A 22,455-nucleotide genomic window follows, 5' to 3' on the forward strand; every position below is an offset into this window, starting at 1 on the left:
TGTCCTGCTTAGCACCTCACATGCAACCATATGGGACAAGCATTTTAAATGAGAGGTAATTTGGCATCAGTTCTGGTTCACCTGACAATTGATTACTTCAGATTTCAGTGTGTAGGTTTTCCTATTGAGGACCAAATTTTCATTCTCATTTCACTGAACCTGCCATACCAAGTTAGGCATAACCTTAAGAGTTGAAGGTGATGGGTTTGGTGACCAAGTGTTCCTGCTTTGCAAAAACCCGTTCACAAAAGACTTATGCTTGTTGCCCCACACTGCAATTCATTTCTGCAACTGTGTTGGCAGCCTTCAGGCTCATAGGTGGAGGAGTTATATGCTCCAGTACCCAGGTGACTAAGTATGTGGCTTCATGCTTTATTTTCAAATCTGTCAACTTTGGTAGCTGTTTTTACTCAGAAATTTAGTGCAGTCTTTGTCAGATATAAGGAAGACATGAGGGGGAATAGATTTGGGCTAACACCCACTCTGTGCTAAAATGCCTCTTTTACCAACTAGACTCTGTACCTTCTGAGGATCACCACTTGCTGTGGTGGGAATTTCAGATCTAATGAAATGTTTGAAAGCTCAGACGACTGGGAATGTGTAAACATGCTTCTGAGACAGGCACCTTTTTGAAGTGTTTAGTAAAAATACCCGTAAACATCTGCAGCATGGAGGATAAGCGAGTGCCTGGTTTGGTCCTGGTCTGTGTTAAGGGAGGCCAGGCAGTGCATGGCACAGGGCTCTGTGCAAGAGACAAGAGTTTATCCTCAGCCTATGATAACCCCCTGCATGACCCCAGAGAGGGACTTTGCTTTCCCATGCCTCTCTCCCTTCACCCACACAGTAGATTTGCTTTGCTGTTCTCCATGGTGGCTGCTCCAGAATAGGAGCAACCCTGCTCACATATGTGTGTTGAAAGTTCAGGGATGACTCAGACAAGCTGGTTTTCTTTGTGAATATCTGAATGCAGTATTTGCCACTCTGATTTTTCACTTCCTTCACTAAATATTTGCACTGAGTGCTGGGTTGCAACTGAAGGTCTTCACTGGGTCAGAACAGGGCAGTGGAGCAGCTGGGAGTAGCTCTCTCTGACCACCATGTGCTGGAAACATACTGAGGCTTGCACTGCTGGTAATTGAGACTACACCCAGTGAAGTTCAAGCAATCAGCAGACTAATTGCTCAAGACTTCACTTGGCAGCAGTGCTAATGTGTGACACTTGAATATTTTCTCACTTTTTTAGAGATGGACGTTTTTTCTTTCAAGAACAGCTTTATATCTTTGCTTTCTGCCTTTTAACTTCCCTCTGAGCAAACCATACAGAAAAAACACCCACTTAGCACTGATGGTATGAAATTTTCTTGGCCAGTGGAAAGATAAGATGCTGCTTCCAGGCTCTGTGGCTGCTCTTGGGAGACAAGGAAACATGCTGTCCCCAGCATATGGGTGAACCAAGATGCTGGAAGACTGAATGATTTGCTTGTGATACCAAGTTATGTCAGTGGCCAGGATTAAAAACTAAATGTTTCTGGCTAACCCTGGGCACCATTATCTTTCCTCATCATGGGACCATCAAGGAAAATGTCAGAGCTTCCTGGAGACAAGAGCTGGCACAGCAAGACCACAGGAAGAGCCGCATGGCACTGGGGGAAGAATTCACATATTGGACCACCTGCAGCTTTTTTCTGCCTCACTGTGACATGGGTTACCTTCTTCATACGCTTTCAGAGAGTGTACACCAAGCTTCCTTCCTTGGAAGGTCGTTTCCTTCCAAGGAGAAAAAGCCAAGTGTAAATTCGGTGTTAATTTCTAGAGTGTTCTGAAATGAGCCACAGAAATGGACTGGGACCTGCACTGATGTCTGGCTATCTCCATCATCTGCTATTTTTTGCAGGATAACAGTTAAATGAATGGTTATATACATCCTATGTTTACAAGGCAGTAAGTGTTTCTTGGGCTAAATTAATTTTTAAGCAACTTTGAGTAAGATATACTTCCTGAGGCTTTTAGCCAATGGATTGTCCATGATGGCTTTATTGCCAGATTAATGTAGCATACCTCTGTGTTACTCTTAGCAGACGGATATGTGGTCTTTTTTTTTTCTTATCCTAAAATAATTTAATAAGGGAAAGATAAAAAATGAAATGGGCTTTCAGTATCAATTTAATCTGCAAAGGGCTTTCAATATCAATTTAATCTGCAGCTATCAGTAGTACTGTGCACTAGCCATTGCTGTGTACTCCTTCCATGATATCCCTGGAGGGTCTGCATTGTTTCTGGTGTGCCTAAGCACTGATTTCCATACTTCAGTTGTAGGTGATTTGCTTTTACATTTAACTCAGTTCTGAATATTTTGGATTTGTTTTTTGTTGTTGTTGTTGTTGTTTTTGTTGTTGTCTGGAATAATTACAACTTCCCACAAAATTCTGCTTTTGCTTTCAGATATCTGAATTTACTCAACTTAGATTCCAATTAAATGTTATTTTTTCTGAAAATTCAAGTAACTATGCAACATTCTGTGCTGTAAATGGCAAGGCAAATCCATTTCGTCTTATAAAGAATTTAAATAATTTGCAGAGAGACCATGATGAAAGGCGCACAGAAGTGTGGAACTGAAGGATGCTTTCAGTGGGGTAAATCTACAATTCTCTGAATACTGTCAAGTGCTGCTCCTCTCTTCATCAACATGACAAAGGACAGTGTTTAATCCAAAGTCTAAAGCCACTAGTATTGTGAGGGCTCAATTTTCCCTCCAGCCCCAAACATGTCATTGTCTACCATCCTTCCATGCCATCTGTGCAAGGCCCTTCCCCTGACATGGAGCTCCCCAGGACTGGGCCCAGCTTGGAGCTCTGGGAGAGAAGCCGAGCTCTCAGCCTGCAAGCAGAAACTCTGTGTTACTGGCTGGGAACTATTTGCATTCTCAGATGAGGATGACTCAAATAGCACGAGCTGTGACTACTGCTGGGAAAATATCATCTGGAGGACGGAGTGAGCCACAAGTACACCCATTCCTTCTCACTGTGCTTGTTTCAGAGTGCCCTTGGCTGTTTATGGAGGCAAGTCAGCAGTGGCTTGTCACAGGAGCAGCAGCCTTGCCTTGTGTGATTGTGAGTTTCTAAAATCTCCAGGTAGATTTCATCACCATGGGCAAGACCTTGTCTGGGGCTGGCTGGGATAGGATTGGCAATTGCCTGGCACTAAAAGGTTGTGTGATTGACAAGACTCCTTGGGAGCATGTCCTAAGCAGCACAATTAGCTTTTGAGCCTGCACTTGCTTAGCTTACACCTGAATATATAAAGAGATCCAGAGAACAGAAATACATCTCTCAGCACTCTAACAGCCATAATTGGCCTGATGTTACATTGATCACAGTGCTCCTTAATGATGAAAGCCAGGCGTGCTACTTTCCAAATCTACGATTTTACACTTAGCTAAAAATGTTAGCATTTGGATTTAATTAAACACCCTTGCTTGTCCTTGTTGGAGGGAGATAGCAAAGGGAGGAAGGCCACAGTAAAGCTGCAAGGATGGCCTGGCAGGACTGCCCTTGCAAGCAGGCACCTCCAGCTTATGAAACCAGCATGGAAAGGCTGGGTGTGTAACACTGCTTAATGTTTTGGAACGTTCCTCAGAACTCGCTAACTCAGTACATCTGCAAATGCTGGCCAGGTTCCCAGCCTTTATTTTCAGCCCACTTTTCCTGTAAGCTCTTATGCAGTATCTCTTTGGTTGCCTTCAGACATTGTCATTAACTCCCTAAGGCACAAGGATGGAGGAGGAAAGCTCGTATTGGGATGGGGTGGTCAGCATTAGTGCACCTGTACACGAAGGAAAGCTTTGTGACTATTGGGTAGCAGAGCAAATGTTCCCTCAGTTTATCCACCATGAATCTGCATTTCACAAACACCTCAAAACTAATGCTTCTGCAAACCCTTTGTAAGGCTCGAGGTGACCATCACACTGGGATCCACAGAGCAGCCCTTTGGGTATAATACATGTTTGATTGGTGGCATCCAAAACCTTTTGGCACAGGAGCCCAGAGGAAGGAGCTGGATACGTTGGGGGAAGAACTGAGGAAAACCCAAGGCATGGCTGAAAATTTTTGCTGTAGGGAACTCATAGAAGACGTGACAAAGAGTTACAGGATCTGTATGTCAACATGGTAGGAAGCTTATTTGTTCCCCTAGAGCATCTTTTTTCTTTCATGTGTAATGGGGCTCAGAAACCTGATCACAACCTGTCAGAGTTACCATGAGGGAAACCTGCTAACCCCTACAGCACTGGGGTTTACAGACAGACAGCTGAGGAATGGTTAAGTTACATGTGAGCACACAGGTCTCTGTAAGCAAATTGGCCATGTCTGTAATGCAGTAATTTGCAGCTGTCAAATAGTTAATGTCGACTCAGCCTGCGGACTCATAAATTTTAGTTTAACATGCAATTCTGCTCCGACAAGTGTCTGTATAAAAATAACACCTTCCTACAGAAATGATCTGCTATCTGTGTGTAATCACATGCAAATCTGATTAATTTGCTGACTAAATTAAGGGGAACAGTTTTGAAAAATGGGTGTCTAAAGTTAGGTACATACTATTTATGTACCTAAATATGCAGTAAAATTTTAAGTGGTACTTAAGTCTTGTCACTTTGAATTGCCCTTGGAGTAGCTTTTAAAATCAGATTACCTTTCTGGAGCCCTGAAGCGCAGAATTAGATAAGTGGGTTTGAAAATATTGTCTTCATTTTTATTCCTTATTATCTTTGTTGAAACTGGAAAGACACAACCGCTCCAGGAGAAGGCGAGCAGATTTCTTTTTCATTCTTCTTGCAATCGTACAAGCCAAAAAGATGACAACTTAACTTCTAGATCCCAGCATGAGTTTGTAGACCTGGTAGTTGGAAAAACAAACCAAACATTTTTTTACTTGTAAACTGACTGCATTTGATCTGGAAATCATTGAGATGCAATAAACATGAACTCCATGATTCTGTTTTTATGGAGCAGTTTTTTGAGTAGAACCACACGTAACAAAACAATCATTATAGTTGAATGGCAATGCTTATGAAAAGGACTGGATTGAAAACAGTGATGACAGAAGCCTTCTGTTTTTCCCTGGAACAGCAGTGACAGTGGTAGTGTAAGCTACATCACACTGTTCCCCAAACAGCTGACACCCAAGGTACTAACTGGTGTTATGGCTTCAAGTGCCATATTTTGCTGGATTTCTCTCTGTGATGGGTGCTCCTGAGCTAGTGGTGCTGTAAGTGGTTGCAGAGCCACTGAACAGGTATTGGTAACTTAGGGCACTTCACTTTAGTGGCATTTTTGTAGCTATGCTATTGCTAAACACTTTTTGGAAGCAAAGGGCTGAGGAGGTAGCTCAGCTGCTATTGCTTGCTTGGTCTCCACAAACTCACTGCTGTTCTCTTGATTACTGCTGCAAAGCTTGAATTCCACCTCCCCCCATCTTTTTTATGCTAACATCTGTCTCTTGGACATCAAAGGGCAATTTTTCAAAGCCAGAAAGTCGTATGACTTAGGGAACATTTAAGTGATGATCTGCAGAAATGCGGGTGAGTTCGCCCCTGGAAGAGGCATTCTGCTGTCGTGATGTGTTAAAACAGCTCTTTGTATTTGGGCAATAACAAAGATTCATTTGAAAGTATTAGCTGTCATCAGGGCTTGACCTCTTCAGAAAGTATTCTTTAGTCAGGATTTTAAAGTGGATTTGGAAAGATAATTATTCTTGTCCCCGGGTAGAACCTGGGCAATTTATGTGCTCAGCTGATTTGTCACTTTGGCTTCAATGGATATTTATTCCATGAAGTGCATGGTTGTGCTGTGTGGCAGAGGATGACGGTAATGGGCAGATCAGATATGTGCAGACAGAGATACTGCTCAGGGTGATACATCCTTAATTGTCAGTAGTCTTGTAGCAGGCTCAATACTGTAGCACTTCAGTGCAGGGGAAGATGACACTATTTATTTCATTGTTTTTTTCTCTGTGTGTGAGTTCACAAAACATTTGCAAAAAAGCTTCATTTGATGGCCATTAAAAGATTGTTTGTATCATTTAAGCCAGTATACCACTCTGAAAATTGAATTTTGTACATCTCCTGCCTGATAACCTTCTTTCTATAATATTTCAGTTTGCATTTTTTGTTCCCAAGATGTCATTATTGCTTTATCTGGCGGCTTTCATTCGTAGCCAGTGTCATGTATCTCAGCTTTCTGGAGTTGCTATAAATGGATATCACAACATTTGATAGGGCTTCCTAGGAAAAGTGAGAGAAGGAGTAGACGTATTTCTACAGGCTGAATTTCCATCAAATCACAAGATGCAAGTAGGCATTATCAAGAGGATATTTTTCTGGACCTCTCAGTCCCAAGTAATATCTGAGAAATCCAATGTTGGTCCAAATCCTGCAGTGGTATCCACTGGGTGAGATATAAACCAGAGATTTGCAGACTCATGAGCATTTCCATGCTATGTTCCTCAGGAGCAAAAGCGCTGGGTAGAATGTCATAGCTACTTTTCCAGAGCAGCTTTATAAATATCAGGTTTATAAAAAGCTAATATAAATGTCCTGTGTCAAATACCTGGCCACGACACCTACATTCTGCCATCAGCCAACTCTTATGAAATACGGGAAATGAAGTTGTGCATCTGGTTGTCTCCCACCATAGCTGGCTCTGGTCACTTTAAGCACTTTGGGGTAAAACTGCTCTCTCTGATGTGTTTGTGCATCTCTACCAGTGCTGCTGACTGGACCCTTAACAAAGCTGCAGGATGCAGACATAAGAGATAGTGAGGGGCACAGCACAACTACTATTGCCCATGGCTGACACACACATGTTGCACCAGCTGGTGGTGGCAGAGGGGTGGAAACAGATCTTCTTAATGTGCACTTGTTAATATAAATTAATTATTATAGTAATGAAGCCAAAACATGATGAGTCTGTTTTCTCCAATCCAACTTTCACTCTGCTTTTCTTTGTAAGCAGGCAGAAAAACATCTCTGCATTTCTTTCTTTTCCTTTGTGCAGTCAGGTTGCTATTTCTGATTTGTCATCACTCCTAATGTTTCATTGACTTCTGACTGTGAGTTGTTTATTCAAAGCAGTATTAAGTGCCTAAGAGTTATTGAACAACTAGCATAATGGACAAGTCATTCCAGCAGCAGAGCTGGAGCTTGCAGGAGAAGGTCATGGAAACCCTGGGCTGAGGTGTAGGTTGGAAATGAGTACATGGTCTGTTCTTCTATCAGCAAAGCTAGAAGCCAAATATAGAAGGTGTGTGTGGTTGCATGTTTGTGTGGGAGAGCAGGGATGCCTGGCATGAGATGTTCATGCAGGATGTACTCCTGTCTGGGAAAAAAAATATAAAAATGGATAATTAAACTGCTGCAGCCAAAGGAGTGAAATCTCACCTGCAGCAGGAGATGTGGGAGAAACCGTTTTTTTTTCCTCATGTCTTATTTACTGAAGGTATTAAATGTCCTTTGGTTGACTTAGCTTGGTTTAGATTGGGGTCTGCTCCACAAAGTTATACTCGAGGGAGGCTCGACAGCCGCCTGTAGCAAGGTTCTGCAGGCTGCAATAGGTCGTCTCAGATCAAAATATAGTTCCCCTATCTTTAGAAACCTATCTAATAAACTTGGGGGACTGTTACTGACACGTTGAATGTGACAATTTCCTCTTACTTGGAATTGCTGTTTTTTGCAGAGCGTGCTGCTCAGTGAAACCACCAACCAGTAAAATACGTTCAAAAGAAGACAAAATGTGTGTGGGAAAAGGATTTTATAATTCAATCTGTGAAATTAAAATATCGTTGCCAATATATTGCACTTCTGTCACCTCCATTGAAAGAAAAAATGCAACCTGGCAGTGGGCTGGAAAGAGGGGCCACAGACTATTTCCCTGTGCTTCAGGGAGGAGTTGGATGGTCATCTGACTCCAGCTGTCCGAGATCTATAGAGCAGCAGCTTGCACCCTCTGGAGATCAGTCAGATCTCATTAACCTGTAGCCAGTTATTTGTGCAGCCCTGAGCTCCCCCTTAGTGAAAAGAAGGCAATTTGCTGCATTTAGGTGATAATCTTTTAGCCTGTTCCATAAAGAATGGTATAGTTTGGGATGGAGAACATATTCCTGGTGACTCTGGTATCCAGAATCACAGTCCACTGGGTTCAAAGGTGGATTTGGCAGTGCTGGGTTAACAACTGGAGTCGATGATTTTAAAGGTCTTTTCCAACTTCAGTGGTTCTAGGATTCTATGATAGATGAGATGAGATTGAATGCATACCCTCTGTCTTTGAAACCTGCCCAGTGGCTTTTTGTGACTCTACCTTCCTGTGAGTACCATTTCAGCAAATTTAAGGGCTGCATGTCCAGAAAGAGATCCAGACAGCTCATGAGACTTTAATCCCAGTCATCTCTTTATATGTGTCCTTAGCTGAAACAAACTAAAGGAAAGCTGCATTTTTAACCTATCAGTGATCCTTTTGAATTCAATATTACAATAACATCACAGGTTATTAGCACAAAAATGTCAAGCTTCTTACAGCACTAAGTCTTAGGGCTATAAACATTTATACTAGCATGCTAAAGAGATTTGGGCATAAGGGGCCATACTGGCATCAGGGAGCAGCTGAAAATATGAGTAGGCTAACATTAGATTAAACAGAGGCAGGCAGTAATTTAATTGGCATTTATACATTGAGAGAAGGAAAAAATAGTAAGTTAAAAAAAGAAATGCGGCTAGGAAGCTTTTGGAAATCAGGGAGGTAATTTGCTTTCCAAAATGATTCACAGCATCTCGTGTTAGCTAATTAACAAAACAGCAGGTTTGTGAATTTAACTGCAGCGTGGCTAGGGCTCCGTGGGCTCGGTTCTTGTCCATGTGTTCACTGGGGTCTGTTCAGCCCCCTTGCAGCTTTTGCTCTGCTCTTTGGCATCTGGGGGAGCCTGGCCTCTTTCAGAGGGCAGAGTTACAAGTGCCTGCACTCTGCGATAGGAGCCAGATGAGGGTGAAAGGGGCAGGTGGAGAGGCAGGAGATTATCCATTGACTGGCATGACTCAGCCATCCATAAAATGATTTTCATTAATGTTTAATGTGTGTCAAAAATGTCAGCATCCGTAAGAGAGGCAGATAAATTATTTAGTCCTGTAAGCGTCTTGCCTTCCCCCTCCCGCTGATGTATGTAAAATGTTTGCCCTGGTTTTGTTTGGATGTGGGATGCTGGTGGGGGAGCTAAAGTGATTGCTGCTACACCCAGAGTGTTTCCTGGCCAGACCCTCGCAGGAGCTGCTGCTGCTTCACAGTTCAGTGCTTGGTCAGAGAGGTCTGGGCAATCCAAAGTCAGCTGCAAGTGTGTTGTGCACAGGCCCTGTTGGTGGGCTGGTGTTGGTTGTAGAGTGGTTTTCAGAGGAGTAGACCCTGGGAAATTGTAACAAGGACAGAAGAGTGGGGTGTGATGGGAGGTCCTGCTCCCCAGGTAAGGGCTGTGGAGGGTGGCTCTTGGAGTAGCCCAGCAGCACAGTGCAGCCCGTGAGCTCCTGTGCTCCCAGCAGGCCTGGCTGATGTGACCCCAAGCTCTGCCTGATGTCACCTGGAGCGCTTTCTGCTGCTCTTCTTGCTGCCTTGGATTTGCTGGGTTTGTCCAGAGATGCATTACCCAGAGATTTGCAACTGCCCTGTTTGGACGGAGTGTGTCCTGCTCAGGGGTGGGAGCAGCCTCTGTGATCCCCCCAGGGCTTTGGCTACTCTCCCATGTACCCCTCTGCCGGGATGGTTTTTATTTTTGCCTGCCCTGTGTCAAGAGCTTAGGGCATGGATCTTGCTTTATCCCTAACCAGGGAATTCATGCACAGGAAGGGAAAACTCCCCTTTGAATTGCAGATTTAGGTTTTCTTTTATTCCTTTTTCTTTTTTTCTCCTTTTTTTAAAAATCAGCTTCCCAGGATGACACAATAGCTGCAAGCTGAAATCATAAGCCCTGGCAGAAAGAAAGAGGGACCAAAGGAGATGAGCAAAGGCAGAAATGTATCCGGTCAGAAGGGATTTGAGGCGACGTGAGACAGGGGAAATGTAAGCCTAATTAATTGTGAGGTGCTGGTTTGTGAATCTTGAATGAACCACCGTCAAAAATGACTAATTTGAAAGCCCTCTGACATTCATATTTGACACAACCATCCTTCCTGGACAGGGGTTTTTCTGAAGGCAGTGGGAACTTTGTCAATCTGTTTGGATAGGATATGTTGAACTCAGTCAGAAAAATTAAAAAAAGAAAATGTAGGGTGTTTTTAAACATGGGGGGAAATGCAATTGCCTTGTTTGTTTAGGATTTTTTTTCCTTTTTTAGGGCAGTCACAGGCTTTGGGACAAGGATCTCAATTGGCCTCTAATTAAAGTTGCTTTCTTTGTGTCTGGCATGAAATCCCCTTGAGAGGCAGATGTTTGCAAAGCACACTTGGGGCACTGGCATATGGTTCCTTTGTACGGCTGGCGTTTCAGCAAAGTGCCTCCTCAATGTTGTACATAATTAGATATTTTATTTTATTTTTTGTCCTGGAGAAGTTACTAGTGGCTGGGGACCTCCAGGATGTGAGTAGGAGGCTTTTTGGGACACGGGTGGGAAACCCTAAGCACGTCACTGCTATGCTGGCTGATGCCCTTTTGCAGCTTTTTGGAAAAAGCCTGTTGACTAAACCAACTCCAGTTAAAGGATATTATTCTAACCTACAGAATTTTATAGAGGATGGGACTCAGGGTACCCAGACTCCACAGCTTCAAAGAGGGCCTGCATCCTTCATGCAGGAATCCATCAGCAGTTCTAAGATTTTTATGGGATTATAAAATTCTGAGGAATGTTTCCATAAGAAACCCAATTGTAATTGAGAAGGGAGTGAAATGAAAAGAAAATATTCATGCACGCTAGGCCTGGATAGAGACCATGGCTGTGTTTAAAATGTGACTTCAGATTACAAATGGCCCATAGCTGTTTATTAACACCATAAAAGACTGTTGCATCTGGGTGGTCACTGATGTGTAGAGCAATCTGTAGATGGCAAGAAACTTAACCACTAAAAGCTCAAGGTGCTGAATATACTTATTTCCCTCTAGGGCAGCACATCTATCCCTTGTACACTTAAGAAATAAAACACAGGATTTTGTGTCAGATGATCTAATTTTTCCAGTTCTCCTAACGTCTCCCAGGCCTTCCCAGAAAGTCCTTTCTGTGATCACCAGAGCAAGTCTTTCCTACTGTCGATGCCTCATTTTTGCCTGTCTATAAAAGTGCACTGCAACAGTTCCCTGCCTCAGAGAACTTGGAGAGGTTTTTTCAGACAAAATTAATTCATGTTTGAAAGGTGCTTTTGAGGTCTGTGAACCTGACTGTGCTTTACTAATGTGGGCAGTCATTATTTCCGTTCTGTAAAAAGAGGAAAACCAAGATCTGGCACAGTTAAAACAGCTTGTTCAGAATCATAAAGCATTTAGTAGCAGAACCACAAATAAAGCCAAGTCTTTTGACTAGCAGTCAGATGTACTATCCATAGGGCTACCTATAATGTCTAATTATTTTTCTTAGTGTAAGAACTGAAAGATCTCAGCCTGATTCCAAAATCCTGATGAAAATGAAAAGGGAATGTGCAAAAGATTGACTCACAGCCATTGCATTCTCTTGGCATCTCTATTAGTGTATGTTTAAAATGACATGAGTAAAATCCCCCATGGATGAAGTTGAAGCAGAGCCTCTGCTGCAGATTGTGCATAAATTCAGTATCTCGTGATTGTTTGAATGGTTTTGTGCCACATGAAAAGGCAAAGCCTGGCTGTTGTCTTAGGTGGGATGCACAGGGTGGGATGTTTTGGACTTCAGATGCTGAACACGGCTTATTAGAGGCCACACGTGCACACAGGCTAATGAATTTGCATCTTTCTTGAGGCCTTGCCTATTCTTTGGCTTGATTTCAAGCTGAGGCTACTGTTTAAATGTGTGGACATTCAAAGGCTGTGCTGGGAGGCTCAATGCTGCCAAGTACCTCGTGGAAGGAATAACAATCTCGGCAATTAGAAAAGTCCCCCAAACCCCAGCCCTGCCTCTCCCGGTGTTACAGGCAGGGGAGGGAAGGGGCTGTGCTGACACGGGCTGTCCCTGTGCAGGGATTCGAGCAGTGAGAAATCAGAGGGAACGACCTGCTGGTGTAGAGGGGGAGAAAATCCGCCGGACTTCTGAGGTACACTGGCAAAACTTGGAAGGGGAAGTACCCTTTAGTACTACCACCCAACAGCTGTGACCAGAAGGATATTTCTGCAACCAGGAGTGGTGTATAATCAGTAGAAAGAAGGACAGTATAAAGAAACACAGAGTCTTGGACTTATTAGTCTTGGACTGAGCCTAACTATTACATATAAACCCAACATTCATCTTTTAATTTTAGAATAAATGCAGCAATGTAATGCATGTGACTTTTGTCTCAGCTGCTATAAAAAGTGTTACATGTGCTGCAGTGGGATTAATCTTTTGTGCAGACTATCTATTTGGTGTCCGAGATTCTTGCAACTTTTGAAGCTATAGCATGGATCTGTGTGTCAGTCTGCACACTGGATCTGGTGGCTGGAGAAAACGAACAGAGGAGCCTGGAGGGGCACAGCCACCATCCTTGCCCCAGGGCTGTGGTGCTAATCCAATCTGCCTTTCACCCTGTCCCTGCTACTCTCCAATCTGCAGTCCTAAATGCTTCCTGTGAGACCAGGTATTACCTTTTATTGGTTATGACAGAGAAGTATATAGTTCTGGGTTAGTCTTCAGTAATAGCTGATAACAATATTTACAGCTTAATTTTGTGAGGTTTTTTTCTCTCTACTGCTGTCTTTAGATTCAATCCAATTGAATTCTTCCTTTGTGAAATCAAAGCCTGCTCTTCTGCTGCTTGCAGTGGGGAAGGATGGCAGGAGAGCCTTGCAGGCTCCTGGGGAGCTCAGGGCACCAAAAAGCTCTTTCTTTGCATCAGGGATCAGGCTGTTGTCCGCAGAGGAGTGATCGGCAGATGCAGAGTGTCCAGCCTCATTTATCTCTGCCAGATGGTGCTAAAATACTAGGCTAGAGCACATGTTGCTTCTATTCAACCAAATGCTTGTGCCATGCTGTGGCCTCTCTGCCTTTGAACCAATGAGCCTCAGCCAGCAAAATCCCAGTGGCAAAGGCCCCAGCAGGCCTTGGCTAAGCCCCTCTGTGTGGCTTGTGGAAAAGCAGAGAAATCAAACTGGGATGGCTCACAACCCTGCAGGGACAGACAATAGCCTGCAGGAAAGGGAGGAAGGGGTTAAAGAGGGTTTAGCACACACAAAAAGTAAATATTTGAGGCATAAATGCAGAAGGAAAGAATAATGGAGAGAGAAGGGCGGGAGGAGGAAATCAGAAGTGTAAAGAGAAGAAAAAGGAGGATTATATTCTGCTGGAAAACAAAGGGATGTTTGTATGAGAAAAGCATTGGGGAAATGAGGGTTCAGCTCTGCACAAACTTTCTGTCTGACACTGGACAAGTCAATCTCTCCGTGTCTCAGTTTGCAAAGGCTACAATGGGAATACTAAAGTCTCCTTTGTTCTGCCTCTCTCTGCTCACATCAGACGTCCCTTCTGTTTGTGTGTTGGAGAAAGCCAAGACGCTACAGTACTGCAAAGACAAATAAATTCCACTGAGACTTTGAGAGGGGGAAAAATAAAAAGGTAGGAAGGCAATAGGCTATGATAAACCTGGGAGATAAATGCCCCAAAAACTGGAATGTGGGAGCAAGGGTATAGAAATACAGGAGAGGCCTTTACTGGGGGAAGAAGAAATATGGACCAGATTAATCCTACTGTTGCATCCTGGACTCCAGTGGAGTTCCTCAAGGGATGGGTTTAGCCCAAGGAGTTTGGTTTTGTTTGGTTAAAGAAACTTTTTGCCAAAGTTTTTAAATAGTCAGATCTGTTCAGAGAACTATGAGAATGTGGGCTGCCTTTCCTGAAACATTGCATGGGACTTGGTATGAACAACTCTTGCTGAAGGCATCGGGAGCCAAGTGATTAAGCCCCATGCAGTGCTTTGACAGGAGGCCTTCTTCTTGCCTACGCATACTTTTTTTAAGTATAGAAAGTATTTCCATATTTCCAGCAGCTGATCTTTATTTGAAGCCAAGAGCTGCATTTTTCAGATTAGAACTGAAGCTTTTCTAGGAAAAGCCACTCTGGAGCAGACCATTGCTCCATCTAGCCCAAGATGGTGTCTCCAGCAGAGACCCTGCATTCTGCTTCGAGAAAGAAATGCTAAAGCTCACAAGGCTCTCTCTGGGGATAATTTATTTTTCACTCCAAGAGTTAGAGCTTGGCTTTCACTTCAAAGTCTGTAGGCTTACATTCTTTCTTTTCTTGCTTATTTTATTAATCTTTACGGTTCTCTGGAGATGTTTGTTGTTTGCTGATCTCCAACCTGTTCAGGAAGCCCCTTGAGCTGCTGACCTCCATGTCCTTCAGCAGTGAGCTCTCCCAGCCAGTTGGGGAATTTGTGCAGGGGAAAAACAAATTTTCTCTATTTCAGGATTGTTGCATTTACCATGGAAGCATGCCTTAAGCTTCTCTGCTCACCCATCTGGCTTCTCATTACAGCATCTCATCTAAAACTGTGAGCTGCTTCTGCCACCCAGGGAATCCCTGCTAGGAGATGTTCTGTGCACGTGCAATGCTGCTTTGCCCTGAAATGTGAGTCAGCCGTGCTGAGGATCCACTCTTAATTCTTCAATGTTTCCAAGTTTACAAGAACACATTTCACTGTCAGCTGCTCAGGCTTGGCATGGTGTGCTTTCTTCTTGGGTCACTGGAGTAATAAAAGTTGTGGCCAGTCATAGTGTCCCTGCTCCATGGATAGCACACTAAGCCAGGATGTGATGAAGGTGTGAGGGGCTGCAGGGTGACTGGGTCACAGTACCATGCTCTCCGTGCCTCTCTTTTGGTTAAGAGGTGATTGCAGTGCTCGAGTATCTTGGCAGACCATGCAGGTAGAAAACAAGAGGGGCTCTGTTATGTAGTCCCGTGTTTATGAGGATGGTGAACCAGCAAACCAATGCATGGACAATGGCAGGATGGCTCAGCCTGCCCTTCCTTTGTCCCTCTGTCCATCTCTGTCCATCTGCTGCAGAAGGGCTGTCTGAGAGTAGCAGCAGAGAGGTGTAGAGCAGGCTACAAAGAGCAGCCTTTGTGTGCACAGGGCTCTGCAGCAAAATGAGATGGTGCTGTGCAGACATGGCCTTGGATCCAGCACGCAAACAAACAAAACAAATGTATTAGAAACAGCTGGGGAAGAGGATGAAAATGAGCATCATTAGGGATATGCTTATAATAACTTACAAACTGGGGAATGCATCATTGCTATGCTGGCCCCTCCTGGAGACAGATTGGCTGCTGCTTTTGGAGTCTATATTAGAGCCATTGGTTTTCCCATTTATGCATACCTTGCCCCAGCTCGTGCTGGAAATCTGACAACATGCTCTGATGCAGCCCCTAATGCAAGGATTTTGTCAGGAACTGAAGTAACCTCTGGAAGCTGCATCTGTGGGTCATGAGCTGCCCCTTGGTTAAGTACTGTGCATTGCTTTAGGCACTGATCTGTCTTTTGGAGTTTCCTTCCCCATTCAGGGAATTTTTGCAGCTCTTAGGGCTTCTTGTTTATTCCCTGGTTGTAGGACAGGCTCACAGTTTTTCAATTCATTCATCATTTACTTTGGAGTGTGTCTGCCCTGTCCTGGGTGGTACTGAGAAAGGGGAAAGTACCTGCTGCACCACTGTCCTCATTCAAATCTTTCCTTGTCTCTCCTGTGGGCTGTTACCAGAGAGCCCTTGCCTGCAACCTGCCCTGCTACAGCTCAGGAGGTGACCATCTTTTAAAGTCATACGTTTTTCTCCTGGTCTCCATGCATATTTCCTCTGTGAAATGCAGTTCTTCCTTGCAAAAGAATGTCTGAAACTGGCCTTCAGCCCTCCATATAGTGAGTTCTTGCTAAGAAGTCCTTATGGTGTGCTTTACATACGCCCACTGGCTTTTTTTAGCAATGTTCACAAAGATTTCAGTTGTATACTGTCTGCTGCAGTTGGGTGCCTAAGAATTGACTTTGCCATTTTCCTGACAAATTGAACAAATACTGGGCAAAACTCAACTTGTACTGACACTGCAGATCCTGCAGCTGGATAAATTTGGCCCAGTACTCCACTTGAATGTCTTCAAACCCTTGTGATGTGTCTCTCACGTTGGCTGTTTCCGTTTGCTTCATGGTTGGATGAGATGCTTATATACAAAGCTTCTTAAATTGCAAATGATGCCTGTGGCTGAGCACTTCCTACCTTTGATGTGAGAACTAGCCACAGCCTGGGATCTGAGAGGTTATTCTTGTTAAGAGAATAAGTTAATAGCAAAGTCTCATGTATTTAACACAGAGTGCACGAAGTCCTGCTTACCTGAACACAGAAAGAGTTCAGCAATCAGGACTCATTTCCCTGGTCCCAAAACATTTTACTAGTACAATGCACTCTTTAGGCATCCCCCGGGACAGTGCTTCAGTGCCTGTTCAAATTGCAGTTACATTGGTCTTGGCCTTGCATTGAATTACCTCACTCCTTTGAGTGCTAGTTTTCACTAGCTTAAGGCTTAGCTGGTGAGCTTACACATCTCTTGGAGCTGAGTGTCACAGAGGTGACACCTGAGAGCAAGTGGGGACACAGAGAGGTAGCTGTCGCCTTTGGTCACCAGGGAGGGATATATTTACATGTACAAGGCAGCCTTGTTGCACAATCTGACTGTGACTAGCAAAAAACAGTAACTCAACCATAATAATGCTAATGCTTATAGATCAGCTGCAGGTGAAAATGGATGTTTCAGTCTTCATCCTGTCTGTTCCAAATGTCTGTATAGATTGAACCACTTTGCCTTTGCAGACTGCATGTTGGGAGCAATAGATGACAATGCAAAGGGGGTATTTTTATCTCCAGTCCCACTTTCAGACCCAAATGGTCAGGTACCATGGGCTATGTTCAGCAAGGAGGGTGTGATGGCTGCAGCAATGTGCCCTGTTTCTAAAAAACTGCTTAGTGAGACGATTTTCTTACCCTGACACCCTCTCAGAAGAATGTTGGTTACTGCCTGCCCGTGAAATGCAGAAAGTGAAAATAAAGGGCTTGAAATGTGTTATATTCTTTGGTGAACTGGAATAGATCTAAGGCCTTGCCATGATGCCTATTATTCACTACCCAGTGATGGATGAGTTATTTTTCAGGGGAACTGAAAAAGTGTCCTTCAAACCCACCTTCTGTTGGAATAGCAGTGTCTGGCTTGCTCTGGGTTGAGCCCTTAATGCTGGTCTTTTGCAGAGCAGAGAGATGATGCTGGAACCTGAAACTGTGGGCAGTTCTGCTCCCAAGAGAGTAAAAGTCTGTGATTTCTTTGGTGAATATTTGGATGCATGAAGTAATTTGGCACTTCAGGGAAGGCAAATGGCCTATGCAGATATGCTTAATGTGTAGTTAAACAGCATGAATTACCTGAGAGTGTGCTAGGGCTTCAAACTACTCCTTACCCAGGGAAGACTTTGGCTGGCTTGCAAGGAACGTGTCCTCCCCCTTAGTGTGGTCCCACCTTGAGCTGTTGCATCCCAGCTGTGCTGTGCACAGCAGAAAGGGGCAAAGGGTAAAAGCTCTTTTAAAGCCAGCCCCTGTGCAAATCTGTCTCAAAGGCTAATGCTAAATGGATGTATGTATGCTGTAATGTTCCCTGCAATTTTGCCTGGGCTGTGTTCAGAACAGTGAAGGGAGAAGGCTCCTGGCTCACTCTGCAAGATGGGCATCTCTCAGCTTGATAGTGTGGTCTGTGAAAAAGGCAGTAGGGATTAATCTAGGTACTTGGTGGGAAATTTGTTAACCTTTCAGAAATTCTGAAGGATAAAGCAATGAGCTGATTCTCTGTATTTAATTTTTTTAATGAACATATCTCTATTGATGTTAATGTTGTTTGTTCATCAGCCATTTGGGTCTCTTTATTGGTGCTTTTATGTAATTTATAGCCTTTCTCCAGTCTGATTTTGAGAAATGTGGCATGTCCATGAAGCTGGGAACAAGAACATTCTCTCTTCTAATGTGACTTTCCTATTTTTCTATTTTGCAGGTTCTTTTCGAAATGATGGTTTAAAAGCTGCTGATGTCCTTCCTATACTGAAGGAGAAAGTGGCCTTTGTGTCAGGTGAGCACATCTTTCCTTGATCCCTCCAGCCCATCATGAGCACTGTCTGCCACATCCTGCTCCTTATGATGCTGCAGAGTCTCAAGGGACCGGTTTCCTGTTTGAACTTGGTAGCACTTAAATTAGCTCTTCTGCTAAGAAAAGGGCTGTATCTGGACCAGGACTATTCAGTAATAATCAGAGCATCGGAAACTGGTCCACGTTAATTTTCTTCATATTCTGAGACACAGGTAAATGAGCAGCACAGGCAGGATGAAAGGCAGCTGCTTAGTTCCAGCCCAGATGTGGGCTGTCTCAGCATGCAGGACACTTCAGGGATCCTGCTTCTGGTTCAAGGTCAGTTAATAGCATTCAATTCCTGCATGTAGGAAGCACTCAGGCCTATAAATCACTGGTGTTCCATTTACAGTCCCAATCAGCTTGCAGTTAAAAGTACCATTGATGCTGCATTTACATAATAACTCAAACTTCTCCTGCCATTCTGTACAAAGATTTACAGCCTTCATTCAGAAGACAAATCTCAAGGATCTGGGGGTGGATGAGGACTAGACAATATGGAAGAGGCTTTGAGAATAGCTTGGATGATATTGCTTCTGGTGTGAATTACAACTTGTCAGTGAGAGGGGGAAGAGAAAGTCTGAAGCAATCATAGTCTTGTGTGAAGTCACTCAAATTGGCAGCATAAACCCAGGGTATTTTCCAGTGGCAGTGTTTCTGATGATTACAAACCATTCAGGTTGCTAACAATGAGAAATCCTTCATCAAGAATAGCCAGCTCCTCCTGTTTGCAGTCTTTGCTTTTTGGTTTCCTTCGTCTCCACAGTAATGCAGACTGCAGAAGGGAGCAGGTTGCAGCAAGACTGTTTTGTGCCTGGACTCTTCCTCCCTGGCTCTCTCCACAGCAGTTGAGTTCACAGTCTCTTAAGGATGGGGTTCATCACCATGCTGAGCCATGGAGGTGTTATCCAGGCAAGAAAAGCTTTCCCTTCTACTGATAGCTGGTGTGAGATGTCTTCCCACATTTTAACAGTTAAATGGCCCATGGATCACAAGTCCAGCTGTGATTTGGGAAAATAATTTGAGGATCTATAAATGCTGACTAAACTTTTAAGTTAAACATGAAAATCCAGGAGTTTGAGGGAAGATTCTGAAACACCTAAAGACTTTTGTGAAAACCCAAGACAATCCCAACAGTACTCACATGCAGGAGCACTTTATCTTGCACTGAAGTCTCTTTCTGAATATCCTGAAATGTTTTATATGGTTGGCTTTCACTGCTCCAAAGAGGGGAGCACAGTCATAAAAACACAGCGTACCTGCATGCTTGTTTGAGACACAAAAGCTGCACCGGGTGCTCTGGGGAAGTGAAGGGCAGGGATTTATGCAGGGACTGTACTGCAATTTAGTTCTTGGCTCCTGCTGTTGCTTTGCATGGAAATGATTCCAGGATCATTTGGTAATTTGTGGAATATTTATTAATGACAACCTGTCTGGATTGTTTATGTAGCCCCTTCCACTGATGGTGCCTGTGTTCAACTCTGAGCCAGAGGGTCTCACATCAAATCATCAGCTCGTTAGACACTGTCCTGTGCCAAGCCTGCCTTGCGGAGGGGGGTGTTAAACAAGCAGTGCCAACACAATCCCCCAGGCTTTCACACCATGATCCACTGCAGGCAGGGTACAGCTTGCTCCATATAGGCTCACCAGCCTCCAGACTTGGATCTGCTCAAAATGTGCCGTTCCTGACACAGCTAGAGGTCCTAGGATTTACACCTCCTCTTCACGGTCTCCAAATGCAATGACTATGGGCAGCAGTTCCCTTTGCAGACGGAACATTTTGAGCTGCTGGTGTTCACTGCAATAGCCCCAGCATCTTACCCAGAGTGTAAGTACTGCCCAATGTTCCCCTGGACTGTTGTAATAAAGCAGGTTAAGAGAATGATTTTAGCATTTCAGCTGATGGCTAGATTATTTTCAATTAAAATGGATTAATTTCCTAGACTATGCTGTGAGCACAGAAGAGAAAATGTTTGACAAAAAAGAAAAATCAAATACCTGGATTTTCCAAGATCAACAGCAAAAAAAAGTTCTGTAGTTAGCACAGTCTCTGAGAGCACATTGTGTTTTAATCAGGCTTCTTTGAGGAACAGGAGAGTTTTATTGAATCTTCTTCAGAGTTTAATACTACAGTTAATTTTAACGATAACAGTACAGTAAAGTTGTCAAGGAGGTTCTCCTTACATCAGCAGAATTTATCAGTACACACAAAAACTCTCAGCTGAACATGTCAGTTACAGACTTTATTGCTTTTCTCATCAGCTGTGGCTCACCAGCTTGTTTGTGATCCAACAGGAAAATTGCAGAGAACACACAAGACCCTTCAGGCAGGGGCTACACTTTGCTTTGTGTTCCAGTGTGGTGGATGCTCCACACCTGGACCCTGCAAAGCAAAAGGGCAAACAGGCAGGCAGGGCAGAGTGACTGCTGCCTGCTCCAGAGCAGGCACAGCAGGACCTGCCTGCACAGCCGTGTCATCTCAGAGGAGCACTCAGGCTTTCACAAGTGCTCTTAATTTCAGAGTTGACATACAGCTCTAACTGTCTGGGCATGGATTCATCCAGCCTAAGTGCTGTCTGGGGCTCTGTGCCTGGCACTTCCCCTCGGCTGACTGAGCCGGCAGTGAGCAGCAGGTGTGGGGCTCTGCATCTGCCTCCCTGCACTGAAGGAAAGTTGAAGGGTGATGGATAATATCAGGATTTTTTTCCTGGAACTGGTTCTTGGTTTCTTCCAGTGATCTCATCTAGAAGCTAGACTGAACCTGAACAAAGTTAAGTGTGTCTAAAGAGCTCCTGAAAATCCCATTCCATAGTTCCTATGCAGAGTGATGGACTGAGCAGTTGTGGGTGAGGTGCACCCCATCCATTGCTGATTGCTTCCATCGCTGACCTCCTGGAAGCAGATTAAGCAGGGGGCTGGCAGGGGAGAGGCTTTGGCCACCTGCTTGTTGTCTAAACTCTAATAAAATTAAAATCTTGGCTTTGCCTGGGTGGTTCAATGTGTTGCTTCCAGCAATGGAATGGCTTTGGGGGCCATTAGGGAGTGAGTTACAAGCCAGAGACTGATTTTTGTATTCTGAGAGGTAGATGAACAGTGATGAGAAGAAATAAAACAAGTTATAGATTATTTTACGTGCTTTTTTTTTCAGTGAGAGGTGGCGAAATATTTTGGAAACTGGGCTTATAGTCTTTCTTGGGAAACGGTTGCTGTTTTAGAAGAGTGGTGTAAATTGGGGCGTTGTTCAGCTGCTTGATTATATTTATGGTAGATTTTCTGTTGATCGGGGCAGTACAGAACAATGTGTATGAACTTTTGGGAAAAGGAAGGGAATTTGTTACCATGTTACCTTCCCATGCATGGAAATTTTCATGCACTTAGGCTATAAAAAGCTTGTTGGTTGACTGATGTCATGGGTCTCACTGAAAGCATTTCCCCACATCCCACCCAGAGGAGTTTCTCAGGATCCTTCCCGGTATTTCCGCTCCCTGGAGGGCTCGGGAGAGCGGTGGCGCGTGGGCTCCTGCTGTCACCCAGGTACTGTCTGCTCATCTGCCGAGGCAGGAGTACAAAGGAGGAGGCTGGCCAGGTTTCTGAGAGCGTGGTTGAGCACAGAGGAATCATTAGTAGAAAGGTGTAATAAGCTGGTGAGCTACTGCATCTGTGACAGGCAGAGCTCCCAGCGTGTGTCTGCAAAGCAGGAGGTTTTTCTGTGCACTTTGGGCACCAAAAGGGCACAGAGCAATGAGAAGTGATGTGGTAACAGTTCAGCCATCTCCATCCTTTGGTAGCCCACTGTCCCCAACCCCACATCCTGGGAGCAGCCTCATGCTCTGGGTCACAGCAACATCTGAACCTGACTGAGATCCTTGAGGGAACACAGAGATTTCCTGAACGGTCTTTCAGAGAAAGAATTTCAATGTAGATAGATCTAAATAAAGGACAGCTTTACAATTAGGTTCCACCAAATTTAGGCCAGCAGGATGAACGAAAGGGAAAAGCTCAGAGAAGAAGATATTGACCTTCCCAAAAACTTGTCCAAGGACACCAAAGGTCATTTAGTGGAAGAGATACCACATGTGGACGTGCATGTTTTTGCTTTTTCTGGAGTAGATGCACTTCACTCT

At 44.1% G+C, this 22,455-nt stretch overlaps 1 protein-coding gene across 14 annotated transcripts in view; it reads left to right on the forward strand.

Annotated features, from left to right (window-relative positions):
• KALRN (kalirin RhoGEF kinase) overlaps nt 1–22,455 on the forward strand; it is a 465,057-nt gene that overhangs the window by 134,492 nt on the left and 308,110 nt on the right. For all 14 annotated transcript variants that reach the window (XM_088168302.1, XM_088168303.1, XM_088168297.1 and 11 more), the window contains exon 2: nt 18,200–18,274. In XM_088168302.1, coding sequence (XP_088024428.1) covers nt 18,200–18,274 — 75 coding nt within the window. The remainder of the gene's footprint in view (nt 1–18,199; nt 18,275–22,455) is intronic.

The sequence above is a fragment of the Sturnus vulgaris genome, chromosome 7 (assembly GCF_052056855.1).
Source record: "Sturnus vulgaris isolate bStuVul1 chromosome 7, bStuVul1.hap1, whole genome shotgun sequence".
Lineage (NCBI taxonomy): Eukaryota > Metazoa > Chordata > Aves > Passeriformes > Sturnidae > Sturnus > Sturnus vulgaris.